At 52.0% G+C, this 24,782-nt stretch overlaps 1 protein-coding gene across 2 annotated transcripts; it reads left to right on the plus strand.

Moving 5' to 3' along the window:
• Positions 1 to 196: 196 nt before the first annotated feature.
• On the plus strand, positions 197 to 21,187 carry LOC112622247 (complement C4-A). 2 transcript variants are annotated; one of them, XM_025381577.1, is made up of 41 exons: positions 197 to 345; positions 477 to 675; positions 883 to 1,084; positions 1,294 to 1,364; positions 1,443 to 1,531; positions 1,750 to 1,832; positions 2,003 to 2,099; positions 2,238 to 2,343; positions 2,435 to 2,567; positions 9,730 to 9,845; positions 9,945 to 10,124; positions 10,270 to 10,452; positions 10,581 to 10,766; positions 10,921 to 11,079; positions 11,333 to 11,459; positions 11,628 to 11,702; positions 11,964 to 12,161; positions 12,253 to 12,364; positions 12,457 to 12,527; positions 12,788 to 12,927; positions 13,041 to 13,250; positions 13,495 to 13,546; positions 13,648 to 13,737; positions 13,872 to 14,081; positions 14,261 to 14,336; positions 14,495 to 14,651; positions 14,749 to 14,865; positions 14,971 to 15,142; positions 15,371 to 15,603; positions 15,679 to 15,846; positions 16,240 to 16,299; positions 17,325 to 17,418; positions 17,516 to 17,702; positions 17,817 to 17,907; positions 18,003 to 18,077; positions 19,563 to 19,665; positions 19,832 to 19,921; positions 20,006 to 20,104; positions 20,287 to 20,370; positions 20,633 to 20,765; positions 20,910 to 21,187. In XM_025381577.1, exons 1-41 carry the CDS (start codon positions 281 to 283, stop codon positions 21,049 to 21,051), a joined length of 5,235 nt encoding a protein of 1,744 aa, XP_025237362.1. In that variant the 5' UTR covers positions 197 to 280; the 3' UTR covers positions 21,052 to 21,187. The 2 variants fall into 2 exon arrangements, with proteins under 2 accessions (XP_025237362.1, XP_025237363.1); XM_025381578.1 differs by lacking the exon at positions 17,817 to 17,907 and having other exon boundaries at positions 230 to 345; positions 17,516 to 17,655.
• The last annotated feature ends 3,595 nt before the right edge of the window (positions 21,188 to 24,782 follow it).

The raw sequence follows: 24,782 nt of genomic DNA on the forward strand, positions 1-24,782 counted from the left end.
GTAGGGGGAGGTGCTCAGGCACTGGAATGAGGGGTTAACAGGGAAGGACAAGGTTATTTCTGGGCCAAGATTCAGAGATTCCCCTGGAGACCCAGGTGTCCGGGGCGCCCCCACAACACTGGGCCTGAGGCCAGTTGCATTTCTTGGCTGTCACGTGGTTTCCCAGCTTAGCTGGGCTGGGGGAGGAGCAAGGTCCAGAGTCAACTCTGCCCCAAGCCCTAGCTTGGCCAGAAGGTAGCAGACAGACAGACGGATCTAACCCCTCTTGCATCCTCCAGCCATGAGGCTCCTCTGGGGGCTGATCTGGGCATCCAGCTTCTTCACCTTGTCTCTGCAGAAGCCCAGGTCCTGGAGGCGGGATGCTGGGTGCTTGGATTGGGGCAGGGCTGGCAACAGGACCCGATTCAGGAGTGAGGGAGAGCAGGGTTGGAGGGTCAGAGCCAAGTCTGACTGCTGATCCTGTCTGTTCTCCCCAGGTTGCTCTTGTTCTCTCCTTCTGTGGTTCATCTGGGGGTCCCCCTGTCGGTGGGGGTGCAGCTCCAGGATGTGCCCCGAGGACAGGTAGTGAAAGGATCAGTGTTCCTGCGAAACCCATCTCATAATAGTGTCCCCTGCTCCCCAAAGGTGGACTTCACCCTTAGCTCAGACAGAGACTTCGCACTCCTCAGTCTCCAGGTAACTAGACCCCACGCCCTCCTGCTGCTTGTGGGGCTCCCGCCCTGTTCCCCTCTGTCCTGTAAGTGCCTTCATCTTCCCACCGGCCTCCTCCCCTCCCGTCTTCCCAGCCTCGCATTCTCCTTCTATATTTCTCCCTCTCTATGTTGTCCTTTTTGGCCAGCTCTCTCTTGCTCTGTGACCCGCTCCGTCTCCCTCTCCTGACAGGTGCCCTTGAAAGATGTGAAGAGCTGTGGCCTCCATCAACTCCTCAGAGGCCCTGAGGTCCAGCTGGTGGCCCAGTCGCCATGGCTAAAGGACTCTCTGTCCAGAAAGACGAACATCCAGGGTGTCAACCTGCTCTTCTCCTCTCGCCGGGGGCACCTCTTTTTGCAGACGGACCAGCCCATTTACAACCCTGGCCAGCGGGGTGAGTCTCAGCCCCAGGGCCTCAACATTGAACCCCCTCCATGCCCTGTCAGGATGAGTTTGGTGCCCTCTAAGTGAGATAACCTGAAAGAAAGTGCCACATGGGAGGGCTGCTTAGGAAATATTTGTCCCCCACTCCCTCTGTGGAGTTGGACCCACTCTCCCCTTGCACATGGATCCCTGCTCACCTCTCTCCCCCTCCTCTCCCAGTTCGGTACCGGGTCTTTGCTCTGGATCAAAAGATGCGCCCGAGCACTGACGCCATCACAGTCACGGTGGAGGTGAGTCCCCGACCTCTGGCCTTCCTGATCCTGGCCACTGATGCGACCTCCTGCCTGTGACCACTTCTCCCCTTGCAGAACTCTCATGGCCTCCGTGTGCGGAAGAAGGACGTGTACCTGCCCTCGTCCATCTTCCAGGATGACTTTGTGATCCCAGACATCTCAGAGTGAGCTCTCCCAATGTGGGGGCTGTCCCCAAGCTACACCACCCCAATTCCTGTTAGGCTCTCCACCTCCCACGCAGAGGCACGTCCCGGGATGCCCTGGCCCTCAGCCTCCTGAGCCTCTGGTTAACCCCCACAGTCCTCTGCCCAGGGAAGCAGGCCTCTGGCTCTCCGTGCCCCACTGCACAGATGGGCTGAGTCCCTTCCTTGTCCGTTCTCAGGCCAGGGACCTGGAAGATCTCAGCCCGATTCTCAGATGGCCTGGAATCCAACCGCAGCACCCAGTTTGAGGTGAAGAAATACGGTGAGAGCTGGAAACTGGAGGGACAGGCAACTGCTTTCCTGAAGGAAATAAGGGTGGGAGGAAACATAGTGGGTGCAGCTCAGGGCAGGGGGATATGGGTGCCACAGCCCTGGGTGGAGGGGAGTCTTTGAGCTAGAGTCTGACCTGCCTGTCCCTTCACCCTGGGTCAGTCCTTCCTAACTTTGAGGTGAAGATCACCCCTGGAAAGCCCTACATCCTGACGGTGCCAGGCCATCTTGATGAAATCCAGTTAGACATCCAGGCCAGGTAATACCTCCCTCCCCACCTCTGCCCGCCAGCACTGGGTCCTGCTCCCTACTCAGTATGAATGGGCTCCTGCTTCCCCTCCCTCAGGCCATTATTCCCCCCAGCCCTTGGCCCACCCTCTTCTCTCTGTCACAACAGGTACATCTATGGGAAGCCAGTGCAGGGGGTGGCGTATGTGCGCTTTGGGCTCCTAGATGAGGATGGTAAGAAGACTTTCCTTCGGGGGCTGGAGAGTCAGACCAAGGTAGGAAGGAGGATAGGGGCTGGGGAGGGGAAGGGGCAAGGGAGGTGAGACTCAGTCACCATCATATGTCCTGTTTCTTTCTATGCCCCAGCTGGTGAATGGACAGAGCCACATTTCCCTCTCAAAGGCAGAGTTCCAGGATGCCCTGGGGAAGCTGAATATGGGCATGACTGACCTCCAGGGGCTACGCCTCTACGTTGCTGCAGCCATCATTGAGTCTCCAGGTGGGTGACTTTCCCTTATTGTAACCCCAGACCTCGCCTCTGACCTCTGAGCTAACCCTCTGTCCTCCAGCACCAACACCAACACCACGCCATTTCTCCCACCTCGTCTCAGACTCAAAACCAGGAAACACCCAGGAGACCTGGTCTCTCTCCAACCCTGTCTCTGTGACTCGGCCCTTTTCCCTGGCTCAGTTTATTTATTTATTTGCTTGTTCTGCTATTCATTCACTCCTCCAGTGGACATGTGTTGTTCAATGTCCTGTGCTGGGCCTCAGCATGCACAGACACGTTGGGGACGAGCCTCAACACCGCCCGTAGGGTACCTGAAGTCTGGTGGTGACAAAGGAATGAGAAGATAACAGGCTAAGAGTTCACAAAGAGTGGGGGCCAGGGGGCCAGTTGCAAAATGGAGGCTGCAAAAGGCCCAGAACTCTGGTCTCCACACTATTTATTGAGTACAATCAGTTAGATCTAAGAAGCAGATGTTCAGGGCGAAACAGTGAAAGGGTGGCAGTGCATCATAGGCGTAATGTATAGCAATAGAGGTGTAAATGAATCTCTTTTGTGCTCAAACAGCATGTCTTTAACCTATCGGAGAGTAGCTAGTGGATGTGGGCTTAACTAGGAGCCTGCATATCTGTCCACATTCCAATGCTTCAAAGGAGGGTCTTTCTCCTTGAACACAGTGTTTACAGATAAGAGAGCGCGTCTCACTCAGAGCATGGGAACATGATGGCAATTAGGAGACTTTTCTCCTCAGAGGCCTCTTGTGGCTTTCCACAACTTATTGTCCTATATTTTTATGGCCAGTTTATACAGGCACCCCACAAGTCCTTTTCCCAACATGCACCCCCCCTTTTTTTTTTAAACCACTATTGCTGTTATGGCCTATTTGTGGTGTTTGGTCTGTTTTCAGAAGCGTCTTTTGCATCTGTAGACTAAAAGTAAACAGTATAAACAGATACACATTGAAGTAAAATTTGCAATAGTTGATCCTTTAATGGTCTTAATCCATTTAAGAGGATTTCCGTTTGAAAGTCTATCAGTAGGTCCAGTGAGAATGTCAGTCTCAGGCAGGAGAGTTAGATGAGCCTGAGATGCTTTAAAAACCTGTTTTTTGAAAATTTGGTTATATTTAATGTTGAAGTTTTATTTCTTTCTTTTAGAGTATGTCTAACTATTTTTAAATGATGTTTAGTAGTATTATACAAACGGGGAGTTATGTAGAAATTAGAAGTATTTCAATTACATTGTATTTGTAATTGATGTTTCAAGTTTATTGTACAATCTTCCGTTTAAATAACAGTCTGTCTGAGATCATTTGTTTGATTTGTAAGTTGTTGGTCTGTTTGGGTCTGAGAATTCCACAATTTTGAGGAATTTTTTTGTTAACTATTTACGTATTTTGTAGTTTGAACAGAGGAGTGTAAAGCAATTCCAGCAGCCGCAGCAGTAGCTGTGACTGCAAGAAGGCCCATAATAACTGTTATAAGGGTAAAAATAAATCTCTTTGTTTTGGTAAATACTTTTTTTTTAAAAAAACATATTTGTGATGATATGAATGGAAGGAGAGGCTTTCTAAGGTCTATTGAGGGAAACCGGTATCGAAACTCCTTTTTTTGTTTTTATCAGTAACACAGATGTTTTTACACTGAATGTGAAATTAATACAGGTGAAAAGGTGACAGTTTTGACAAGTCATAGTTTGCGAATTAGGTCGAATATCAATATTTTTGACCATTAACATAAAAGGAGGGTTGACACAACTCTGAATGGTCACCGTTTGGTTGGAAGAAAACTGATACACAAATTGAAGTTTTTAACCATTTTTTTAAAAGATAATATAGTTTTTTCTAAACTTAAATATGAGATTGGGCCATTATTAACTTTCATAATTTGGAGTGTTTAGGGCCTATTATTGGATTAATTATTTTAGGATGTGGGCCGGCCATACTAAAATTGATTCAAATTATGGGAAAATGAGCACGTTTTTCAGTGTAAGTAGTGTTATCTTTTTGATAGTATAGTTTCTGTTTTAGTTTTGTCTTGTATTTATTATTTTGATTGGTACAATTAACTGTAAAGGTCCCCTTAGGGGACCAAATAATGATAATTTCATAGGAATTATTTTGTAGTACCATAGCGTGATCAGATATGTAATTTTTAAAAATTAATATTTTAAAATTCTTTGACCATTGTTGAGGTTGTCAGCACCTCTTTTTTGGGGGCTTAAACTGTTTTAATTGAATTGCACTCTGTGAATGATCCGGGCTCCTTCCAGAAAATAAATGATAGGATACTTGTCTTTGATTATGACCTGGAATTTTAACTAGTCAATGTTGTCGGTAGCCTTTTAGGCAACCGATAGTTGGCCTTATGTAAAGAGGGGGGAACTAATAACGTATGGACACATTTATTAACATTTTTTTTCTTTGGGTGAGAGGGCCCATGAGTATTTGTAGGCTTAGGCATCCAAACACTATTATTAACATAAACCTCAACTGGGGGTTTTAACCATGTGACAGGCCTAATTAAAGGGAGGAATGAGACATATGCCCAATAGGTATAATTTTGGGCTGTTGTAGCCACAGGTTTGTTAGGTGAGGAGGTCACTGTTTTTATTTTGGCTTTGTATTCTAGGATTAGTAAATAACAGAAGACAAACATGAGTATAATTAGTAACATTTTTTTTTAGTTAAAGAGTGACCTGTAGTGTTACTTGGCATCTTAGTTTACTATATGTTATTAATGAGGAATGCCACTGGGGTATGTTAATTTATTTCAGCTAAGCAGTTCTTAGAAACTGAGAAGGGGGTGTTCGTTAAAGTAACAGGGCAGAAGAAAGGTGGATTTAAGGTATGAACTTAATAGAGTGTAGCAGGTATAGGTAGTAGGCAAAGTGAGAGAATTAAAAATGAATGAATTATTTGGCTTAGACTTTCTTTATTTTAGTATAATGTATGGGGCCTGTGTTGTTTGTGGAAGTCGTATTGTTGAGGCTGTAGTTCCTGTAGGGTCTTTTTTAGGCTGGCTCGAATTTTTTTTAATTTCAAACTTTTTTATCCTTTGATGAGGACGTAGTCTTTAGGCTGGTACTGGAAATTTTAGGGGTAGTGTCTGTGTTAAGAGACTTTTTACAATTTTTAAAGAGCAGGTTACTATTTTAAGAAAAACTTGTGTTTTTGTTAATGTTTAGTTTATAGAAAAACTGGATACCTTTCTAACTTTAGTAAACATGTTTACACCAGAATTTTTTACAATTATCATTTTAAAACTTGTTTAGACCTTTAAAATATAAATTATACAACCGTTTTTGTATAAATTTTTATAAAATTTTTTATGACTTTTACAGACAATTTTTAACATGTCTTTTTATGTTTTTTTTTTTTTTTTTTTTGGGGAGGGGGGACGGAGTCTCGCTCTGTCACCCAGGCTGGAGTGCAGTGACCCAGGCTGGAGTGCAGTGACACGATCTCGCTCACTGCAAGCTCCGCCTCCTGGGTTCATGCAATTCTCCTGCCTCAGCCTCCCAAGTAACTGGGACTACAGGTGCCTGCCACCATGCCTGGATAATTTTTGGTGTTTTTAGTAGAGACGGGGTTTCACCGTGTTAGCCAGGATGGTCTCCGTCTCCTGACCTTGTGATCTGCCTGCCTCGGCCTCCCAAAGTGCTGGGATTACAGGCGTGCGCCACTGCGCCCGGCTTGTCTTTTCATGTTTTATAATTTTTTTACTAAAGGTACATTTTTATAACTTTTTAAGATTTTTAACTTTATTTATTTATTTTTTGATTTTTGTCTTTTTTAGTTTTTTTTTAAACTTTATTATTATTTTTTAAAATGTGTAATAATTAGATGAGTGTTGGTAACAATTGATATATGTACGTATTTTAGTTTTTAAAATTTAGGGATGTGTTTAACATCTGTTTGCCACAACTGATTAGGTTCCAATTCTTTAGTGTTAATACCTGTTGGAGGAGGGGATGTGACTGTGAGCTGGTAATCTGGGCATTGTAGGATAATTTGTTTAGCCAGCCTCTGTGTAAGTTGAAATTATTTAGATAAGTTTCTCCAATTTTGCTGAAAAATTGATGTGATTGGGTGGCTTGGTCAATCAGTGATGTCATAACCTGAAGGTCTGCTTGATTATTGCCATAAGCCAATGGGCCAGGCAGAGAAGTGTGGGCTCGAATGTGTGTAATAAAAATAGGATGTGTACCTTGGTCTACTAATTGCTGAAGTTGAAGAAAAAGAGCACACACAGTGGGCTCCAGAGCAAACTTAAGGCTGTAAAAGTTTTTAAATAAATAAACAGAATAACCTTAGTTCTCTGAATGTTAGTAAATTCAGATCAAGTGATTGGATTATGTGGTTTTCCACCAGACTGTTGCTTTTTCATGTTTACCAGACCCACCAGTAAAAACAGCTATGGCTCCTTCCAAAGGGGCATCACAAGTAATTTTTGGAAGAATCCATGTAGTTAATTTTAAGAACTGGAAAGTGTTATTTTTGTGATAATGATTATTAATACAGCCAACAAATTTTGTTAAATTGTCATGTAACTGAGTTAATAAATGCCTGTTTAACCTGATTTTTATTTATTGGAACTATAATTTTATTGGGCTCAGTGCCACAAAGTTTAATAATTCGTATATGAGCCTGTCCAATTAGAATTGCCATCTGATTTAAGTATACTGTAAGTGCTTTTATGGTATTATGTGGCAAAAAGGACCATTTAACTAAATCATCATTTTGAACAATAACCCCCGTTGGGGAGTGTGAAGTAGGGAACACAATGAATTGTAAAGGCAAGTCTGAGACAATCCTACTGACCTGGGCTTGCTGAATTTTTTTTTCAATTACTCATAACTCTTTCACGGCCTTGGGTGTTAGTTCTCTTTTACTGTGTAAGTTGGAATCTCTTCTCAATATTGAGAAAAGATTAGACATAGCATAAGTAGGAATTTTAACAATTAAGTGGGCCAAATCCAATTAATATCTTCTAACAATTTTTGAAATTTATTTAAGGTTTTGAAAGGATCCCTTCTAATTTGAACCTTTTGAAGCTTCATAGCTCTATCCTGTACTTGTATTTTCAAATACTAAAAAGGAGTGGTTATTTGAATTTTGTCAGGTGCTGTAAGTAATTCAGCATTTGTAATTTTTTACAAAGATGAATAACATTGAATAAGTTGGTCTGTATTTTTTGCTGCACAAATCTGGAAATTGATCTCTAACAGGCTGGATAGTTCTGCCTACAAAAGTTTGACAAATTTTGGAACTGTTTAACATACCCTGGGGCAAAACTTTCCAACAATATTTGGCTGCAGGTTTTTTGTTATTAATGGCAGGGATGGTAAAGGCAAATTTTTTGAAATCTGCCTCTGCTAAAGGAATTGTTAAAAAGCAGTCTTTTAAATCTATAATAACAAGTGGCCAGTCTTTAGGGAGCATAGTAGGGGATGGGAGCCAGGGTTGTAAAGCTCCCATCGGTTCAATTACAGCGTTGACTGTTGGCAAGTCGGTCAGCATGCGCCATCTACCGGACTTTTTCTTAATTACAAATACTGGGGAATTCCAAGGAGAGAAAGTGGGTGAAATATATCCTTTTTAAAAGTAGTTTAACTATTTTATAAAGCACCCCCAACTTTTCCTTAGGAAGAGGCCACTGTTCGACCCAAACGGGCGCTGGGTCATCCATTTTAAGGGAAATTGGTCCTTCACCGTAATGAACTGCAGGGCAAACCTGAATTGCCCCGTTCCATAATGAACTGTGGGATTGGGCAATAATGGGAGAGGTGAGCTGAGTCTTGGTGAGCTGAGTCTCGGGCTCCCTCCCCGTGCACTCACTTGGCTGAGGAGGAGGTGGCCATTCTGGACATTCCTTTAGAGGAACCATGGGCTGAACAATTTTTTGAGCAGGTTTAGGGAGACTGGGGAAATTGGCATAAATCACCTTCAGACTCTCCTTTTTGTTAGTACTAGGTAGAGGTGGTTCAGAGTTCTGATTATCAAACTCCTCTCTCTCCTCCTCTGACTCAGCCTAATTTTCTTTCTGAAAAGGCTACAGTGCTGCACACACCAATGACCAAACTGACTAAACAGACAAAGGAATTTCCTTTCCTTCAATATATGCTCTTTTAAGGTCCTTTCCAACTCTTTTTTAATTTTTTAATTTTGAAGTTTTCTGTTTCGCGAACCAAGGGCAAAATTGTTCCATAGCATGAAACAAATCCATAAGATTTTCTATATCAACTTTTACCCCACCACGCTTCAAGAGCTGCCATAGCAAGCTCAAATACGTGATGTACTTACTTGCAGTTTTTTGCATTGTGTCCCTAGCTTTCTCTGGTTGTCCTGATTACCTGTAGAGGTTAAAACTTTTATGTCCTTGGGAGTCCTTTGTTCATTGGTCCTCTGTTTCACACGCTTGAGCATTTCTTCACCGAATTCTTTTGGGCCCCACATTGGGCGCCACAATGTTGGGGACCAGCCTCAACACCATCCATAGGGTACCTGAAGTCCAGTGGTGACAAAGGAATGAGAAGAGACAGGTTAAGAGTTCATAAAGAGTAGGGGCCGGGGGCCAATTGCAAAATGGAGACTGCAAAAGGCTCAGAGCTCTGGTCTCCACACTATTTATTGAGTACAATCACTTATATCTAAGAAGAAGATGTACAGGGCAAAACAGTGAAAGGATAGCAGTGCCTCACAGGCATAATCTATGACAATAGCAGTTTAAATTAATCTCCTTTATGCTCAAACAACATATCTTTAACTTATCGGAGAGTAGCTAGTGGCAGCGGGCCTAACTAGGAGCCTGCACATCTGTCCATATTCCAATGCTTCAAAGGAGGGTCTTTCTCCTTGAACACAGTATTTACAGATAAGAGAGTGAGTCTCACTCTAAGCATGGCAATTAGGAGACTTTTCTCCTCAGAGGCCTCTTGTGGCTTTCTACAACTTATTCTCCCATATTCTTATGGCCAGTTTATACACATGCCCCACAAGTCCTTTTCCTAACACAGACAGGAATATGGCGGCTTGCGCCCTGGGAGCTCACTGTCTTGTGGGAGGGAACCACTCAAGCCACTCACCACTTATCCTCCTGTACCTCTCTTCTTGGGCTCTGTCCCCCACCTCTCTCTGTCCTTTGTCTTGCAGGTGGGGAGATGGAGGAGGCAGAGCTCACATCCTGGTCTTTTGTGTCATCTCCCTTCTCCTTGGATCTTAGCAAGACCAAGCGACACCTTGTGCCTGGGGCCCCCTTCCTGCTGCAGGTTTCTTCCAGAGGGGAAGGATGAGTAGGGAGGGGGTGGTAGTTATGAGGGCTCAGGGTCTGACAACTCTCTTTTGCCTGCCCTCCTTTACCTGCCTAGGCCTTGGTCCGTGAGATGTCAGGCTCCCCAGCTTCTGGCATTCCTGTCAAAGTTTCTGCCACGGTGTCTTCTCCTGGGTCTGTTCCTGAAGTCCAGAACATTCAACAAAACACAGATGGGAGCGGCCAAGTCAGCATTCCAATCATTATCCCTCAGACCATCTCAGAGCTGCAGCTCTCGGTAGGACTCCTCGGACCCCTGGGAGTTGGTGGGGGAAGGGGAGGAGGGTGAGCTGGGGTCCCGAGGATCCATGGCTTGATTTGGGGGGAAAGTGGGGTACCTGGCTCTGAGCTACTACCCTATTTGCACCTGCCCCTCTCTCTAGGTATCTGCAGGCTCCCCCTATCCAGCCATAGCCAGGCTCACTGTGGCAGCCCCACCTTCAGGAGGCCCCGGGTTTCTGTCTATTGAGCGGCCGGATTCTCGACCTCCTCGTGTTGGGGACACTCTGAACCTGAACTTGCGAGCCGTGGGCAGTGGGGCCACCTTTTCTCATTACTACTACATGGTGTGCATGAGCTGGGGAGTCGAGGACTGGGGTGCACGGAAGAACACTCTGTGTGGGACTGGGAGGTTCAAGGCTGGGGCTGTCCCATGAAGAAGCAACCACTCTTGTCCCTCCCCTTCTTGGCCCAGATCCTATCCCGAGGGCAGATCGTGTTCATGAATCGAGAGCCCAAGAGGACCCTGACCTCGGTCTCTGTGTTTGTGGACCATCACCTGGCACCCTCCTTCTACTTTGTGGCCTTCTACTACCATGGAGACCACCCAGTGGCCAACTCCCTGCGAGTGGATGTCCAGGCTGGGGCCTGTGAGGGCAAGGTGACTGGGATCAGGCGAGATGGCACTTGTGCTGAGGGGGTTGAGGACAGGGTGATTGCCAACAGGGCATGGATTTAGCTTGGGGAGCAGTGACGATACTGGGACTGAAGGAAGCTCTCTCACTCTGACCACCCCCACCTTCGGCCCCTGCCAGCTGGAACTCAGCGTGGACGGTGCCAAGGAATACCGGAACGGGGAGTCCGTGAAACTCCACTTAGAAACTGACTCCCCAGCCCTGGTGGCGCTGGGAGCCTTGGACACAGCTCTGTATGCTGTAGGCAGCAAGTCCCACAAGCCCCTCAACATGGGCAAGGTTTGTCCAGACCCTCTCCCCAGCCCTCCCACCCCTCCACGGCTCATCCTCCTGCTGTCCTGAGCCCTGGGTGCAGCCCCGGGATCCCACTGGGGCTCCCCACAGACTCTTCTCCACTTGGCCCTGTGGTCTCCATCTCCTCGCTCTGTATCCTTTGCTATCCCTCCATGCGCTGCCCTCTCACCTGTGCCAAGTGCTCGGTCCTGCCCCATCAGCCATGCTTGGCTCCTAGCATTCCTGCCTCTTCTTGCAGGTCTTTGAAGTTATGAACAGCTATGATCTCGGCTGTGGTCCTGGGGGTGGGGACAGTGCCCTTCAGGTGTTCCAGGCAGCGGGCCTGGCCTTTTCTGATGGAGAACAATGGACCTTCTCCAGAAAGAGTGAGAACAGAGAAGGAAGGGGAGTGGGTGGCAGGAAGATAAGGAAGGAGGAAGGGCCCGAGGGGGCCAGGTAGGAAGAGTCGGGGTGGGAAGGGCTGGGCAGGGGAAGGCGGGGAGGGGAGGAGGCTGAGTGCCTGATGGCTGGACTGCAGCCTTGCTCTCTACCAGGACTGGGCTGTCCCAAGGAGAAGACAACCCGGAAAAAGAGAAACGTAAACTTCCAAAAGGCGATTAATGAGAAATGTGAGTTGTGGGTGCCTAGGCAGCAGCTTGGGCTCTCCACGTGGGATCAAGTTTGGGGGTCTGTCTCTCTGCCCCTCGCCTCCTTGCTGAACCAATGTGTGGTATTTGGGGCCAGAGATCCGAATTCCGGGATTACAAGTAGAAGGGTGGGCAGCTCTCTCCACCAGCCTCTCTTATGTTACTGGTCTCAAGGGGTCTGGGCGGGGGCTGAGGTGTATGTCCTTTTTGTCCTCTCGTGCTGACCCCCACCTGGCCCCGCAGTGGGTCAGTATGCTTCCCCAACAGCCAAGCGCTGCTGCCAGGATGGGGTGACACGTCTGCCCATGAGGCGTTCCTGCGAGCAGCGGGCAGCCCGAGTGCAGCAGCCGGACTGCCGGGAGCCCTTCCTGTCCTGCTGCCAATTTGCTGAGAGTCTGCGCAAGAAGAACAGGACCAGAGGCCAGGTGGGCCTCCAACGAGGTGAGGGGCTGGGTGGGGCTAGGGCACAGGTGGCGCTGCTTGGAAAGGCAGAACGGCCCCCTCCTCACTCCCATCCACCGTGGTCCCCCAGCCCTGGAGATCCTGCAGGAGGAGGACCTGATTGATGAGGATGACATTCCCGTGCGCAGCTTCTTCCCAGAGAACTGGCTCTGGAGAGTGGAAACAGTGGACCGCTTTCAAATGTGAGAGTGTTTGCCGGCCCAGCCTTGTCTCTGCGCTGTGTGTGGGGGCCAGCCCGGGGTATGACGGAGCTTCTCTGCCTTTCCCTACACAGATTGACACTGTGGCTCCCCGACTCTCTGACCACGTGGGAGATCCACGGCCTGAGCCTGTCCAAAACCAAAGGTGAGGTGACCCTGTCTGGGCCTCAGGTGACCCCGCTTCCATTTCCCTCTACCCCAGCTCCCTGTTCCCTCTTTGCTCTTAGTGTAGGAAGAGGGTCCGGTGATCTGGGGAGATCTGTGCCAGCGTGCAGCTGGCGTGGGCCAGAGGGCAGAGGCAGACTGAGACAGAGCTGGGTCACCCCCACCCCTCCCTCCTGCAGCCCTGAAGCTTTGATGGCCCCTCTGATCTCTGCCCTTCTATCCACACTTCCCTTCCCTCAGGCCTATGTGTGGCCACCCCAGTCCAGCTGCGGGTGTTCCGTGAGTTCCACCTGCACCTCCGCCTGCCCATGTCTGTCCGCCGCTTTGAGCAGCTGGAGCTGCGGCCTGTCCTCTATAACTACCTGGATAGAAACCTGACTGTGAGGCCCCGAGGGAGCCTGAGCATAGAGGGGTTGGGGGAGCCAGGGTCCAGTGAGGGGTGGGGAGCCTAACCGGGCCGGGACTCTGGCCGTCCTCGTTTTCATGCCCTCAGGTGAGCGTCCACGTGTCCCCAGTGGAGGGGCTGTGCCTGGCTGGGGGCGGAGGGCTGGCCCAGCAGGTGCTGGTGCCTGCGGGCTCTGCCCGGCCTGTCGCCTTCTCTGTGGTGCCCACAGCAGCAGCCGCTGTGTCCCTGAAGGTGGTGGCTCGAGGGTCCTTCGAATTCCCTGTGGGAGATGCCGTGTCTAAGGTTCTGCAGATTGAGGTGAATGGAGCACCCCTGAATACAAGTCCCCGGGCCCCCAGCTTTGTCCTCCACCCTCAGCACTGTGTCTGCTGGCCAGGCCAGGGGCCCAACACCCAAATCAATGCCTTGGTCTACTCACATCTTCTACAATTCTGATCCAACTCTGTCCCTGGAGTTGAAACTCAAAGTCCTGGGGGAGTCTGCACTGGCAGGGCAGGCTGTAGTCCTGTGTGACCCCACAACCATGTTTTCCCTGAGACAGAAGGAAGGGGCCATCCATACAGAGGAGCTGGTCTATGAACTCAACCCCCTGGGTGAGTGGCCCTCTACTTCCATCCATCGGTTTCCTAAGTGGGTACAGGTGGTGGGGGATGTGGACAGCAGGACAGGCTGCCAACTTCCCCCATTTCCCCAGACCACCGAGGCCGGACCTTGGAAATTCCTGGCAACTCTGATCCCAATATGATCCCTGATGGGGACTTTAACAGCTACGTGAGGGTTACAGGTAGGAGTGCCCTTTAGACCCTTCCCAGTGGCCACCTTCAGATTCATGTGAGACCTGTGGATCCCTGCTTGGTCCCACTCGCCGTGAGCCTCTGACGTGGAGCCTCAGACGTCCACCCTCTCCCTCCCATGTAGCCTCAGATCCACTGGACACTTTGGGCTCTGAGGGGGCCTTGTCACCAGGAGGCGTGGCCTCCCTCTTGAAGCTTCCTCAAGGCTGTGGGGAGCAAACCATGATCTACTTGGCTCCGACACTGGCTGCTTCCCGCTACCTGGACAAGACAGAGCAGTGGAGCGCACTGCCCCCTGAGACCAAGGACCACGCTGTGGATCTGATCCAGAAAGGTTCTGGGTGTGGGGCCAAGCAGGAGGGGGGCCAGGAAAGGACAGTTACTGGAAGATGGACAGCCCAGGAGGCTACAGAGGGAAAGAAAAGGGGCCCCTGATAGGGATGGGGAGCATGGCCTTGGGTTCAAACAGCACAAGGGTGAGTGTCACCTGAGTGGCCGCCTCTCCTCTCCAAGGCTACATGCGGATCCAGCAGTTTCGGAAGGCGGATGGTTCCTATGCGGCTTGGTTGTCACGGGACAGCAGCACCTGGTAAGGTTGGGGGAGGGGTTCCAGGGCTCTGAGGGGGTCAGGTCCTGGGCAGGGGCGGGACAGAGCTGCTACAATGGGAGGGTGAATGACCAGGCACCTGGGGCGTGGGCGTAGCCATAAGCAAGTCCTTATCCCCAACCCTCCTTCCTCCCCTCCAGGCTCACAGCCTTTGTGCTGAAGGTCCTGAGTTTGGCCCAGGAGCAGGTAGGAGGCTCGCCTGAGAAACTGCAGGAGACGTCTAAGTGGCTTCTGTCCCAGCAACAGGCTGATGGCTCGTTCCAAGACCCCTGTCCAGTGATACACAGGAACATGCAGGTGCGGGCCTGCTGGGGTGGCCCGAGGGGCACCTGTAGGAGGAGTCTCTTTGCCTCTTCCCCCTCCTGTTTGACATCATCTTTTCTCCCCTCACTAGGGGGGTTTGGTGGGCAGTGATGAGACTGTGGCACTCACAGCCTTTGTGACCATCGCCCTTCATCATGGGCTGGCCGTCTTCCAGGAGGAGGGTGCAGAGGAATTGAAGCAGAGAGTGGTAAGGACAGTGGCGTTTCTGCCCTCCGCTGGCCCCCAGTTCTCCCCCTTTTTCCGCAGGAACCCAGGAGTCCAGGCCCCAGACCTTCATCCTGTTTTCTTCCAGGAAGCCTCCATCTCAAAGGCAAACTCATTTTTGGGGGAGAAAGCGGGTGCCGGGCTCCTGGGTGCCCACGCAGCTGCCATCACGGCCTATGCCCTGACACTGACCAAGGCTTCCGGGGACCTGCAGAGTGTTGCCCACAACAACCTCATGGCAATGGCCCAGGAGACTGGAGGTGAGGGACGAGGGGCTCCTGGCAGTGAATCTGAGGCACAGGGGACCTTAGGATCCCTGAGTGTGCCCAGAGGGAGAGGCTGGATGAAGACTCAGAGGAGTAATCAAGGTGTAAGCAGGGGTGTGCTGGGGGAGAATCAGGAGAGTCCAGGAGGCAGTGACTAAGGGCCAAGGGACCAGGCTCTTCTCCCTGCCCTCCTGTTTACTTGCGGTTTCCCTTCACTTCCAGATAACCTGTACTGGGGCTCAGTCACTAGTTCTCAGAGCAATGCCATGTCGCCCACGCCGGCTCCTCGCAACCCAGCCGACCCCATGCCCCAGGCCCCAGCCCTGTGGATTGAAACCACAGCCTACGCCCTGCTGCACCTCCTGCTTCATGAGGGCAAAGCGGAGATGGCAGACCAGACTGCAGCCTGGCTCACCCGTCAGGGCAGCTTCCAAGGGGGATTCCGCAGTACCCAAGTAGGGGCCGCCCCCGGGCTCTGGGGGTGGGTAGTCCTGAGAATAAGCGCTTGAGTCCTGACCCAACCTCCCTAGGACACAGTGATTGCCCTGGATGCCCTGTCTGCCTACTGGATTGCCTCCCACACCACCGAGGAGAGGGGACTCAATGTGACTCTCAGCTCCACAGGCCGCAGTGGGTTCAGGTCCCATGCGCTACAGCTGAACAACCGCCAGATTCGCGGCCTGGAGGAGGAGCTGCAGGTGAACCACTCCCCGGTGAACCTCTCCCTCGCGGGGTAGCCAGGACACCTGGGCCTCGTGGCCAGGTCAGAAGCCGTCCCCACCCTCCCATCCGTGGAATCCCCGCAGCACTTCTTCCTGGGGTCCCTGGGGGAAGACTGACTTCCTGCCTGTGTGACCTGGAGCTCTGAGCTTCAGTTTTCTCACTTGGAGAGTAACATATGCAGAGTTTACCCTACAGGGTTGTTAGAAGGCTGAAGTGAGATAATTCACGTGCTGGTGTAGACTTTGTGGAAATGTGAGGTGGGGAGAGGAGGTGGGGCTGTTTTGAGGAAGGAGACAAGTTATTGGAGCCGCAAAAATAGGTTTGCTTATGCCCTTCTAACATCGCCTTCCCTTTCCTGTTGCTGAAAGTTTTCCTTGGGCAGCAAGATCAATGTGAAGGTGGGAGGAAACAGCAAAGGAACCTTGAAGGTGAGGGCCCGGGCAGGGGCAGGGCCGGGCACTGGCGGAGGAGACGGGTGTGCAGTGAGAGGCCTGTGGGCAGAGGCGCACGGTCCGGGGAAGGAGGCAGACACCTCAGGGTTGGCGTCCCGTGCTTCCGTCCTGGGTGTTTTTCCCCCTGCTTGCTCTCCCCATCTCTGGGTACCTGTTGTTTCCTTTACCTGCCTCAGTGCTGATGGCCCCGGATCCCACTCCTCAGCCCAGGCCTCTTCCCTCGACCACGGGCCCCACTCGTCCCACTCCCACAGCACCTCAGACGAGGCGTGTCCCAAAGCCCTTCTTCATTGTGTGTCTCTTGTCTGGCTGATGGGAACCCCTGCCAGCCAGGAGCCCGGCCACTACTCCAGAGGCCGTGTTAGTGGCCCCTCTCCCAAGCCTGTCCTTATGTCCCTAGTGACTCCTCCTCTGCTCCCCTGCTGCCTGTGGCCCTTGCTGCTTGCATCCGAGATTCTGTGCTAAGACGACCTTCTCCCTACCTGGAACTTTAACTCCCCTGTCTGATCCACTGTCCACACGGCAGTGACACTGAGCTTCCAAAAGCCCCAGCCAGATCAGCCTTGGGGAAAAGTCACACCCCCTGCCCATGGCTCACATGGCTGGGCCTCTGCCCACCTCTCGGGCCAGACAGATCTTGCTTACTCAGATCCCCGTGCCTTTCCCGTCCTTCCCTGCTTCTTGGCCCGCAGGACAAACTCTTTCTCCTCCTTCAAGCCTTGGCCAGAAGCCTTTCCTGAGCTTTTCAGTCCAGCCTCTTCCCAGCACAGCCTGGAGTGTTGGCCTCTGGGGGCAGGGGCCTGCTTCTTTACCTTTCTGTCTCACCCGGCGCCTGTGGCAAATCTGGTGCCACTCGTGTGTGTGGCCTGTGCAGTGATGGGGATGAAAAGGGGCTGAAGGCCTCAAATCCCGTAGCCCGGGGAGACGCCCTTAGGTATGGCACCAGAGAGGTCTGTGGCCTCAAATGTCCTGCGTCCTCTCCCTGTCCCTTGCTGAGCCAGGTCCTTCGTATCTACAATGTCCTGGACATGAAGAACACGACCTGCCAGGACCTGCAGATAGAAGTGACAGTCAAAGGCCACGTCGAGTACACGAGTGAGTGTGGGGGTTGGGAGGCCTCGGGGCCTGGCAGGGGCTGGTGCAGGGAGCCAGGTGGCCATCCCAGCCCTCCTCACAATGCTTCCCTGTGCAGTGGAAGCAAACGAGGACTATGAGGACTATGAGTACGATGAGTTTCCAGCCAGGGACGACCCAGGTGTCCCTCTGCAGCCCGTGACACCCCTGCAGCTGTTTGAGGGTCGGAGGAACCGCCGCAGGAGGGAGGCGCCCAAGGTGGTGGAGGAGCAGGAGTCCAGGGTGCACTACACCGTGTGCATCTGGTGGGCGCTGGGAGCTGCCCTGGGCCAGGGGAGGGAGGGCAGGACCCAAGCTGGTGCTGGGCTTCTGGAGCCCGCGCAGGCAGAACCTGGACGACAGCTCACATCTCTCCACAGGAGGAATGGCAAGGTGGGGCTGTCTGGCATGGCCATCGCGGACATCACCCTCCTGAGTGGATTCCACGCCCTGCGTGCTGACCTAGAGAAGGTGTGGTCAGACCCCAGGGCAACCCCCTCTGCCCCGGTGCTGAGCCCTGTCATGTGCAGGGCCTGTGACCTGTGACCACCTCCCCTTTTCCACAGCTGACCTCCCTCTCTGACCGTTACGTGAGTCACTTTGAGACTGAGGGGCCCCACGTCCTGCTGTATTTTGACTCGGTGAGTGGGGAGAGGTGACGCAGGAAGGGACTCAATGGCACTGGGTGTACTGAGTGTGCGTTAGGAGGTTTCTCAGGAGACAGCTGTGTCAGCCGCCGGTGCTCTTGGGGACTTGATGTCATCAGCGAGAAGGAGGAGGATGTGAGCCTGTGAGACACAGCAGAGTAAGGGGCAGACCTGCAGGTGGCAGGGGCCGGTGCCAGTCAGCGGGGACCCTCGGGGCTTGAGACGATGCTTCGTAAAGCCGCTTTTATTCAGCTTGAGGGGCTGCCTTTGTTTTTTTGTTTTTTAATATTAAAACTTCCTTTTTTTAAATATTAAAGTGTATTTTCTTTTACAAAGTGATGGTGGCCATAGATGACAGTTGTATTTGTCTTTTCACGGTCTTATTTGGCTAAAATAGTTATCAACCCTCGTATAGCCTTCAAAACATTTTTATTTATTTAGTTATTAAAGACAGGGTCTCGCTCTGTTGCCCAGGCTGGACTTGAACTCCTGGCTTCAAGTGATCCTCTGGCCTAGGCCTTTCAAAGTACCGGGTTTACAGGCCAGAGCCACCATGCCCGACCTTCAAAATGTTTTTTGAACATTTACTGTACCCTCTGGGAGAAAATGTGAGAAAGGTGTGGTGGCTTTCATTAGCCAGCTCTTTGTTGGTCAGGGAGACCCCTACCCAGTGTGCGCAGAGGGGCCAGCCCCCATCAGCTGGGGAAGCCTGGCTGACACATCTGGGTTGAACACAATGGAAAACACAGCCAGCAAGATTCCCGGAGAGGGAGCTGACGGCGCGGCAGCCCAGCTCAGGAGAGACACTGGCACAGCACCGTGTGGACTGGGCCCGCATGGGCATGAGGAGGGGTCAGGCCTGGGACCTGAGTCAGGGGGTCAGGCAGGATGACAGAACCTGCAGTTAGGTTATGGCAAATAAAGGAGGACCCAGTTGTATCCATGACAAAGTTGAGGCTGTCAGGAGGGTGAGTGGGTTTGGGGGCAGGCAGAGTGCCTTGGAGAACTTACGGGTCCTGCCAAAACCCTAATGCAGAGATGGAGCTGCAAGTGCAGTTTGAGAATCATCAGCCTGGAGTGGTTTAGTGGAAGGCAGGGAGTGGTTGAGGCCCCCACAGGGGAGCACTGAGGAAGCAAGTTCTGAAGGAGGGAACGTAAGAAATGACCAGCTCAGAACCAAGGGTGTTCCGGAAGCTAACCCTTAGCTTAGGGACAGTCTCACAGAGAACATGTCCATGATGCAAGACTCTGCTGAGGGCCTGGGGCAGTGAAGACTGGTGCAAGGTCACCCTCTGGGAAGTGAAGTCACCAGCGACCTTGCGGAGCAGCTTGGAGAGTTCTCTGAGTAGGAGGGTAACAGAATGTGAAGGACACTGGAGAGAAGGCCAACAGGAACCAAACAAAAACAGGAAATCCAGTATAGGGGGCTGCAGGGCCCAAGGAGTGGGTCCCTCATCTCTCCTCCCAACGCTGGGCCAGGTCCCCACCTCCCGGGAGTGCGTGGGCTTTGAGGCTGTGCAGGAAGTTCCCGTGGGGCTGGTGCAGCCGGCCAGCGCAGCCCTGTACGACTACTACAACCCGGGTGAGCACTGCGGGGCACCCTGGAGTTCGGGAGAGCTGTGGCATAGGTGCCCTCTTGTGGGACAGTGGACCCTGGGGTAGTGTGGGGGGCAGAATGCGCTGGGGCTCCCTGGGACTGAGGCGGTAGAACAGAGGGACCCGTGCCCTAACTCCTCTCTGTTCTCCAGAGCGCAGATGTTCTGTGTTTTATGGGGCACCAAGTAAGAGCAGACTCCTGGCCACCTTGTGTTCTGCTGAAGTCTGCCAGTGTGCTGAGGGTAAGACTGAGGGCCTGGGGCGGGGCAGTGGAGGTGAGATGGCCGGGGACCCCCCACACTGTCTGATGGGGCCCCCGACTTCAGGGAAGTGCCCTCGCCAGCGTCGCGCCCTGGAGCGGGGTCTGCAGGACGAGGATGGCTACAGGATGAAGTTTGCCTGCTACTACCCCCGTGTGGAGTACGGTCAGTCTTCCCACCGAGGCCCTGGCCTGACCCTCCCTCGGGGACTGGCTGTTTTGGCCTCTGTGGGTGTAGCCTGCCCCTCTTACAGGTCATGGATGCAGCCTCTTTGCTCTGACACCAACTTCCTGCCCTCTCAGCCTGAAAGTAACTCACCTTTCTCCCTTCTCCTAACCCCCTCTTAGGCTTCCAGGTTAAGGTTCTCCGAGAAGACAGCAGAGCAGCTTTCCGCCTCTTTGAGACCAAGATCACCCAAGTCCTGCACTTCAGTATGAAGCGAACCGGGGAGGCGGGCAGGGCTGGGGGGAGACAGGGAGGCTGAGGTCTGGCTGAGGACCTGACCATCTGGAAGTGTGAAAATCCCCTCGGCGTGTCAGAAGCCCTGGGCTTGGCCATGAATAGGGAGGCAGTGGCATCTCTCCGGGGGGGCGGTGAAGGTGGAATCAGAGGAGCTACACAGAGCTGCTGGCCTGGGCTCGCCCTGCACCTTCTCTTCCCCTCTGACCCCTTTTGTGCACGTCATCCCCGCAGCCAAGGATGTCAAGGCCACTGTTAATCAGACGCGCAACTTCCTGGTTCGAGCGTCTTGCCGCCTTCGCTTGGAACCTGGGAGAGAATATTTGATCATGGGTCTGGATGGGGCCACCTATGACCTCGAGGGACAGTGAGTCATCTGATCCCCTCAGTCTCTTGCGCTCCCCATGCCTCGCCACCTAGGCCTTGCCCTTCAGAAGCCAGATGCCTGTGCTCTCTGTTCCCAACTGCCATCCTCCCGAGCCCTGCTGACTGCCCCCTTTCCCCCCTGCAGCCCCCAGTACCTGCTGGACTCGAATAGCTGGATCGAGGAGATGCCTTCTGAACGCCAGTGCCGGAGCACCCGCCTGCGGGCAGCCTGTGCACAGCTCAATGACTTCCTCCAGGAGTATGGCACTCAGGGGTGCCAGGTGTGAGGGCTGCCCTCCCGCCTCCCCCGGGAGGAACCTGAGCCTGGGAACCATGAAGCTGGAAGCACTGCTGTCTCCGCTTTGCTGAACACAGCCTGGGACCAGGGCATATTAAAGGTTTTTGGCAGCAAAGCGTCAGTGTGTGTCGCTAGGGCCGAGAGCAGTGCCCCTCCGCATTGCAGTTCTGGGGCAGGCCAGGTTGACATAACCTCAGACCCTCTGAGCCCTGATGACCCTTGGGCTGTCCAGCTCTGTCAGACCCTCCCTGATGACCACCCGCTAGGAGTCTAGTGCTTCACAGGACCACCCCGAGCAGAACTGGGACCCAAGAGCCTGCCCCCCAAGGACCAGAGTCCATGCCAAGGCCACCCTTCAGCTTCCAAGGCCCTCCACTGCCCGGCTGTAGCCAGTCACCACGGCCTCAGACAGGGCTTGTGCTCAGCTGACACCTCTGACACAGCTCTTCTGCCTCATGAGGTGTTGTCCAGCCACACCTCCCCGAATCTGTCCTCGTGCTGCTTGTGGTTCAGAGGTCTGTGGATTTTGGCTGAGTTCTGGGCCATTGAAAGCCTCGTGACGCTTGGTTGTTATCAGTGGCGTGAGGTGACGTTCCCGGAGTTGTGCGATCCTCAGTTCCGGTAGTGTCTTCTTCCAGTTACTGGTTTCAAACAAGCCAAAAGTCTGACTGTGCTGTTTGTGAATCCTCTGAGGAAGCTGCTGTTCTCTATTGGGACAACCCGCTCCCGATGGTTAATGTGGGTTCTTTTCTATTTCCTAGGTGTCTCAGCTGGGTTGAGAAATAAAGGGAAAGAGTACAAGAGAGAGAAATTTAAAGCTGGGTGTCCAGGGAAGATATCACATGTCGGCAGGATCCGTGATGTTCCCCGAGCCATAAAACCAGCAAGCTTTTATTAGCGATTTCAAAAGGGGCGGGAGTGCACAAACAGCGTGTGGGTCACAGAGATCACATGCTTCACAAGGTAATAAAATATCACAAAGCATGTGGAGGCAGGGCGAGATCACAGGACCACAGGATGTGGCAAAATTAAAATTGCTAATGAAGTTTCGGGCATGCATTGTCATTGATAACATCTTATCAGGAGGCAGGGTTTGAGAGCAGACAACCTGTTTTACCAAAATTTATTAGGCGGGAATTTCCTTGTCCTAAATAAGCCTGGGATTGCTACAGGAGACTGAGGCTTATTTCATCCCTTCAGCTTCGACCATAAAAGGTGGTCGCCTTAGGGGGGCCATCTATAGAGCTACTCTCAGGGTGCATTCTCTTTCTCAGGGATGTTCCTTGCTGAGAAAAAGAATTCAGTGATATTTCTCCTATGTGCATTTGAAAGAAGAGAAATATGGCTCTGTTCCGTCCTGCTCACCGGCAGTCAGTTTAAGGTTACCTCCCTTGTTCCCTGAACGTCACTGTCATCCTGTTCTTTTTTCAAGGTGCCCAGATTTCATATTGTTCAAACACACATGCTCTACAAACAGTTTGTGCAGTTAACACAATCATCACAGGGTCCTGAGGCGGCATATATGCTCCTCAGCTTACGAAGAAGATGACGGCATTAAGAGATTAAAGTAAAGACAGGCATAGGAAGTCACAAGAGTATTGACTGGGGAAGTGATAAGTGTTCATGAAATCTTCACAATTTATGTTTAGAGACTGCAGTAAAGACAGGCGTAAGACATTATAAAAGTATTAATTGGGGGAACTAATAAATGTCCATGAAATCTTCACAATTTATGTTCTTCTGCCGTGGCTTCAGCTGGTCCCTCTGTTCGGGGTCCCTGACTTCCTGCAACAGTTCTTCTGGGGTCCACCCTCCGCACCCTGCCTGCCTAGCTTACCCCCATTTAGTGGCACACTTGGGGTCTTCAGAGATGGCTCCGAAATGTGTCCAAAGAAGATTGCTGAGTCAGTTTCTGTAGAGGTCACAACAGTTCAGCAGCCTGCCATCCAGTCATTCAACAGAAATTTGGGAAACTTTCACTTCACGCCCTGTGCCAGGTGCCACAGAGACAGCTACTTACTCACTGCAGGGCTCATCGCTGGGGAGACAGATAAGCGGACGGGCAGTCCCCAACCTCTGTGAAAGATGTGATGTCAGGGAGCAGTGCGGGCTTGTGCGGCATCTAACCAAGTCAGGGGCATTGCCGGGCAGGGACAGGGAAGGCTTCCTGGAGCAGGTGGCCTCCAAGTGGGGCTCTGAAGACTGAGAAGGAGCCAGGCAAAGAGCAGGAGTAGGTGAGGGCATCTGGCGCAGAAGGAGAATATACAAAGGCCTGGAGGCCGGGGGCAGGACAGGGTACCTTTGGGGACATTGCATGTAACTGACCACATTTGGAGTTTGGATTTGAAAGTGGTGGAAGAGATGGAGATGGTGAGACAAGTAGTAAGCACGCCAGCCTTCCAGGTGAGCTCCTTTCCGATGAGCGCTCTCTTATCCCATGGAACGTTGAGAAGTCTGGACCTTTCCCACTGTGGCAGAGGTTTCCTGAGGCTCTTGCATACGTGGCCTATAGTTGACCATTGAATCTTTCTGCCAATAGCTGGTCAGCATGGTGGTGGCACAAGCCCATTTTCCAGAGCCAGGGATTCAGTTGCAGCAAGACATGGCCCTGTCTGGGAGGCCAACATGAAGAAGGCAGTGGCTGTCATTGTCCAATCCCAGAAATCCCAATCCTGTTTCCCGTCTCCGTCCTGATCGTGGATTCAGCAGCAGTGAGCTCACCAATGTAGTGGGTGGCACAGCCAGGATCTTGACTCTGGCTCTGCAGCAGCACAGTCTGGAAAATCTCTGAGGGGAGAGAGATCCCCACTGTTCCCTGGGTCTGGCTACAGAGCCAGAAATGGGGGGAAGGCATGGGCCTGGGTCACCTCTGACTGCTCATGTACCATCCAGGAGGCCCTGGCCTCTCACTGAACCCTGCCACTCCTCTTTGGCATGGCCTCTTCTCAAACCCCCAAACTGCCTCCTTACCCACAAAAGTGGTCTCTGAGTGTCACAGTTCAGTGTGACCCCCACCCCTTATGGCTTCAGTTCCCCAAATAGGGCTGGACCCCTGATCCTGATCCAGCTGTGGCTATCCAGCCCCTTCCTGGGGACTTTGGACTTTGAGGGGGGCATGCCCAGGTGTGCTGGGAATCCACACTCTCCCTGGCTGGACCTAGAACCTGTGGACTCTAGTCCCGAGGGCAGTCGTGTTCTGCCTGTGCCTGGAAACACAAGAAACTTGACTGCAGAGAGAAGAAAGAGGAGGGAGAGAAACAGCGCGAGGAAACTGCCCGTCTCTGGGGCTTTTTCTGTTCCTTGGCTTTCTAAGGCCAGTGGAGTCCCCTCCCCTGCTTTCTTATTCCCGAGTTCTGTGAAATTCCCCAATCTTTACTTTTGATCTCAAACCAGCTCAAGGTGGTCTGTTCTCCTTTCAACCAAAGAAAGGTGCTCCTGGTGGCTAAAGGTACATATTCTACAGCTAGATTTCCAGGCCGGAATCCTGCCCTCCACAACATACGAACGACACCCGTGTTGCATATAGAGCGTGTCTGTGAAGAATTGAGTTAGTGCCCGCAAAGTGCTTAGAACAGTGTCTGGTACATGCGAGTACCCCGCAGCGGGAAACCACCTCCTTCTTGGTCTTCTGGGCGCTTTTGAGAGTGAAAGGAGGCACTAATAGCAATCACACTGTGTACACTGGAATGCCCCAGGCAAACCAGGCTTTAGCGGTATTCC

This window comes from Theropithecus gelada, chromosome 4, assembly GCF_003255815.1.
Source record: "Theropithecus gelada isolate Dixy chromosome 4, Tgel_1.0, whole genome shotgun sequence".
Classification (NCBI taxonomy): domain Eukaryota; kingdom Metazoa; phylum Chordata; class Mammalia; order Primates; family Cercopithecidae; genus Theropithecus; species Theropithecus gelada.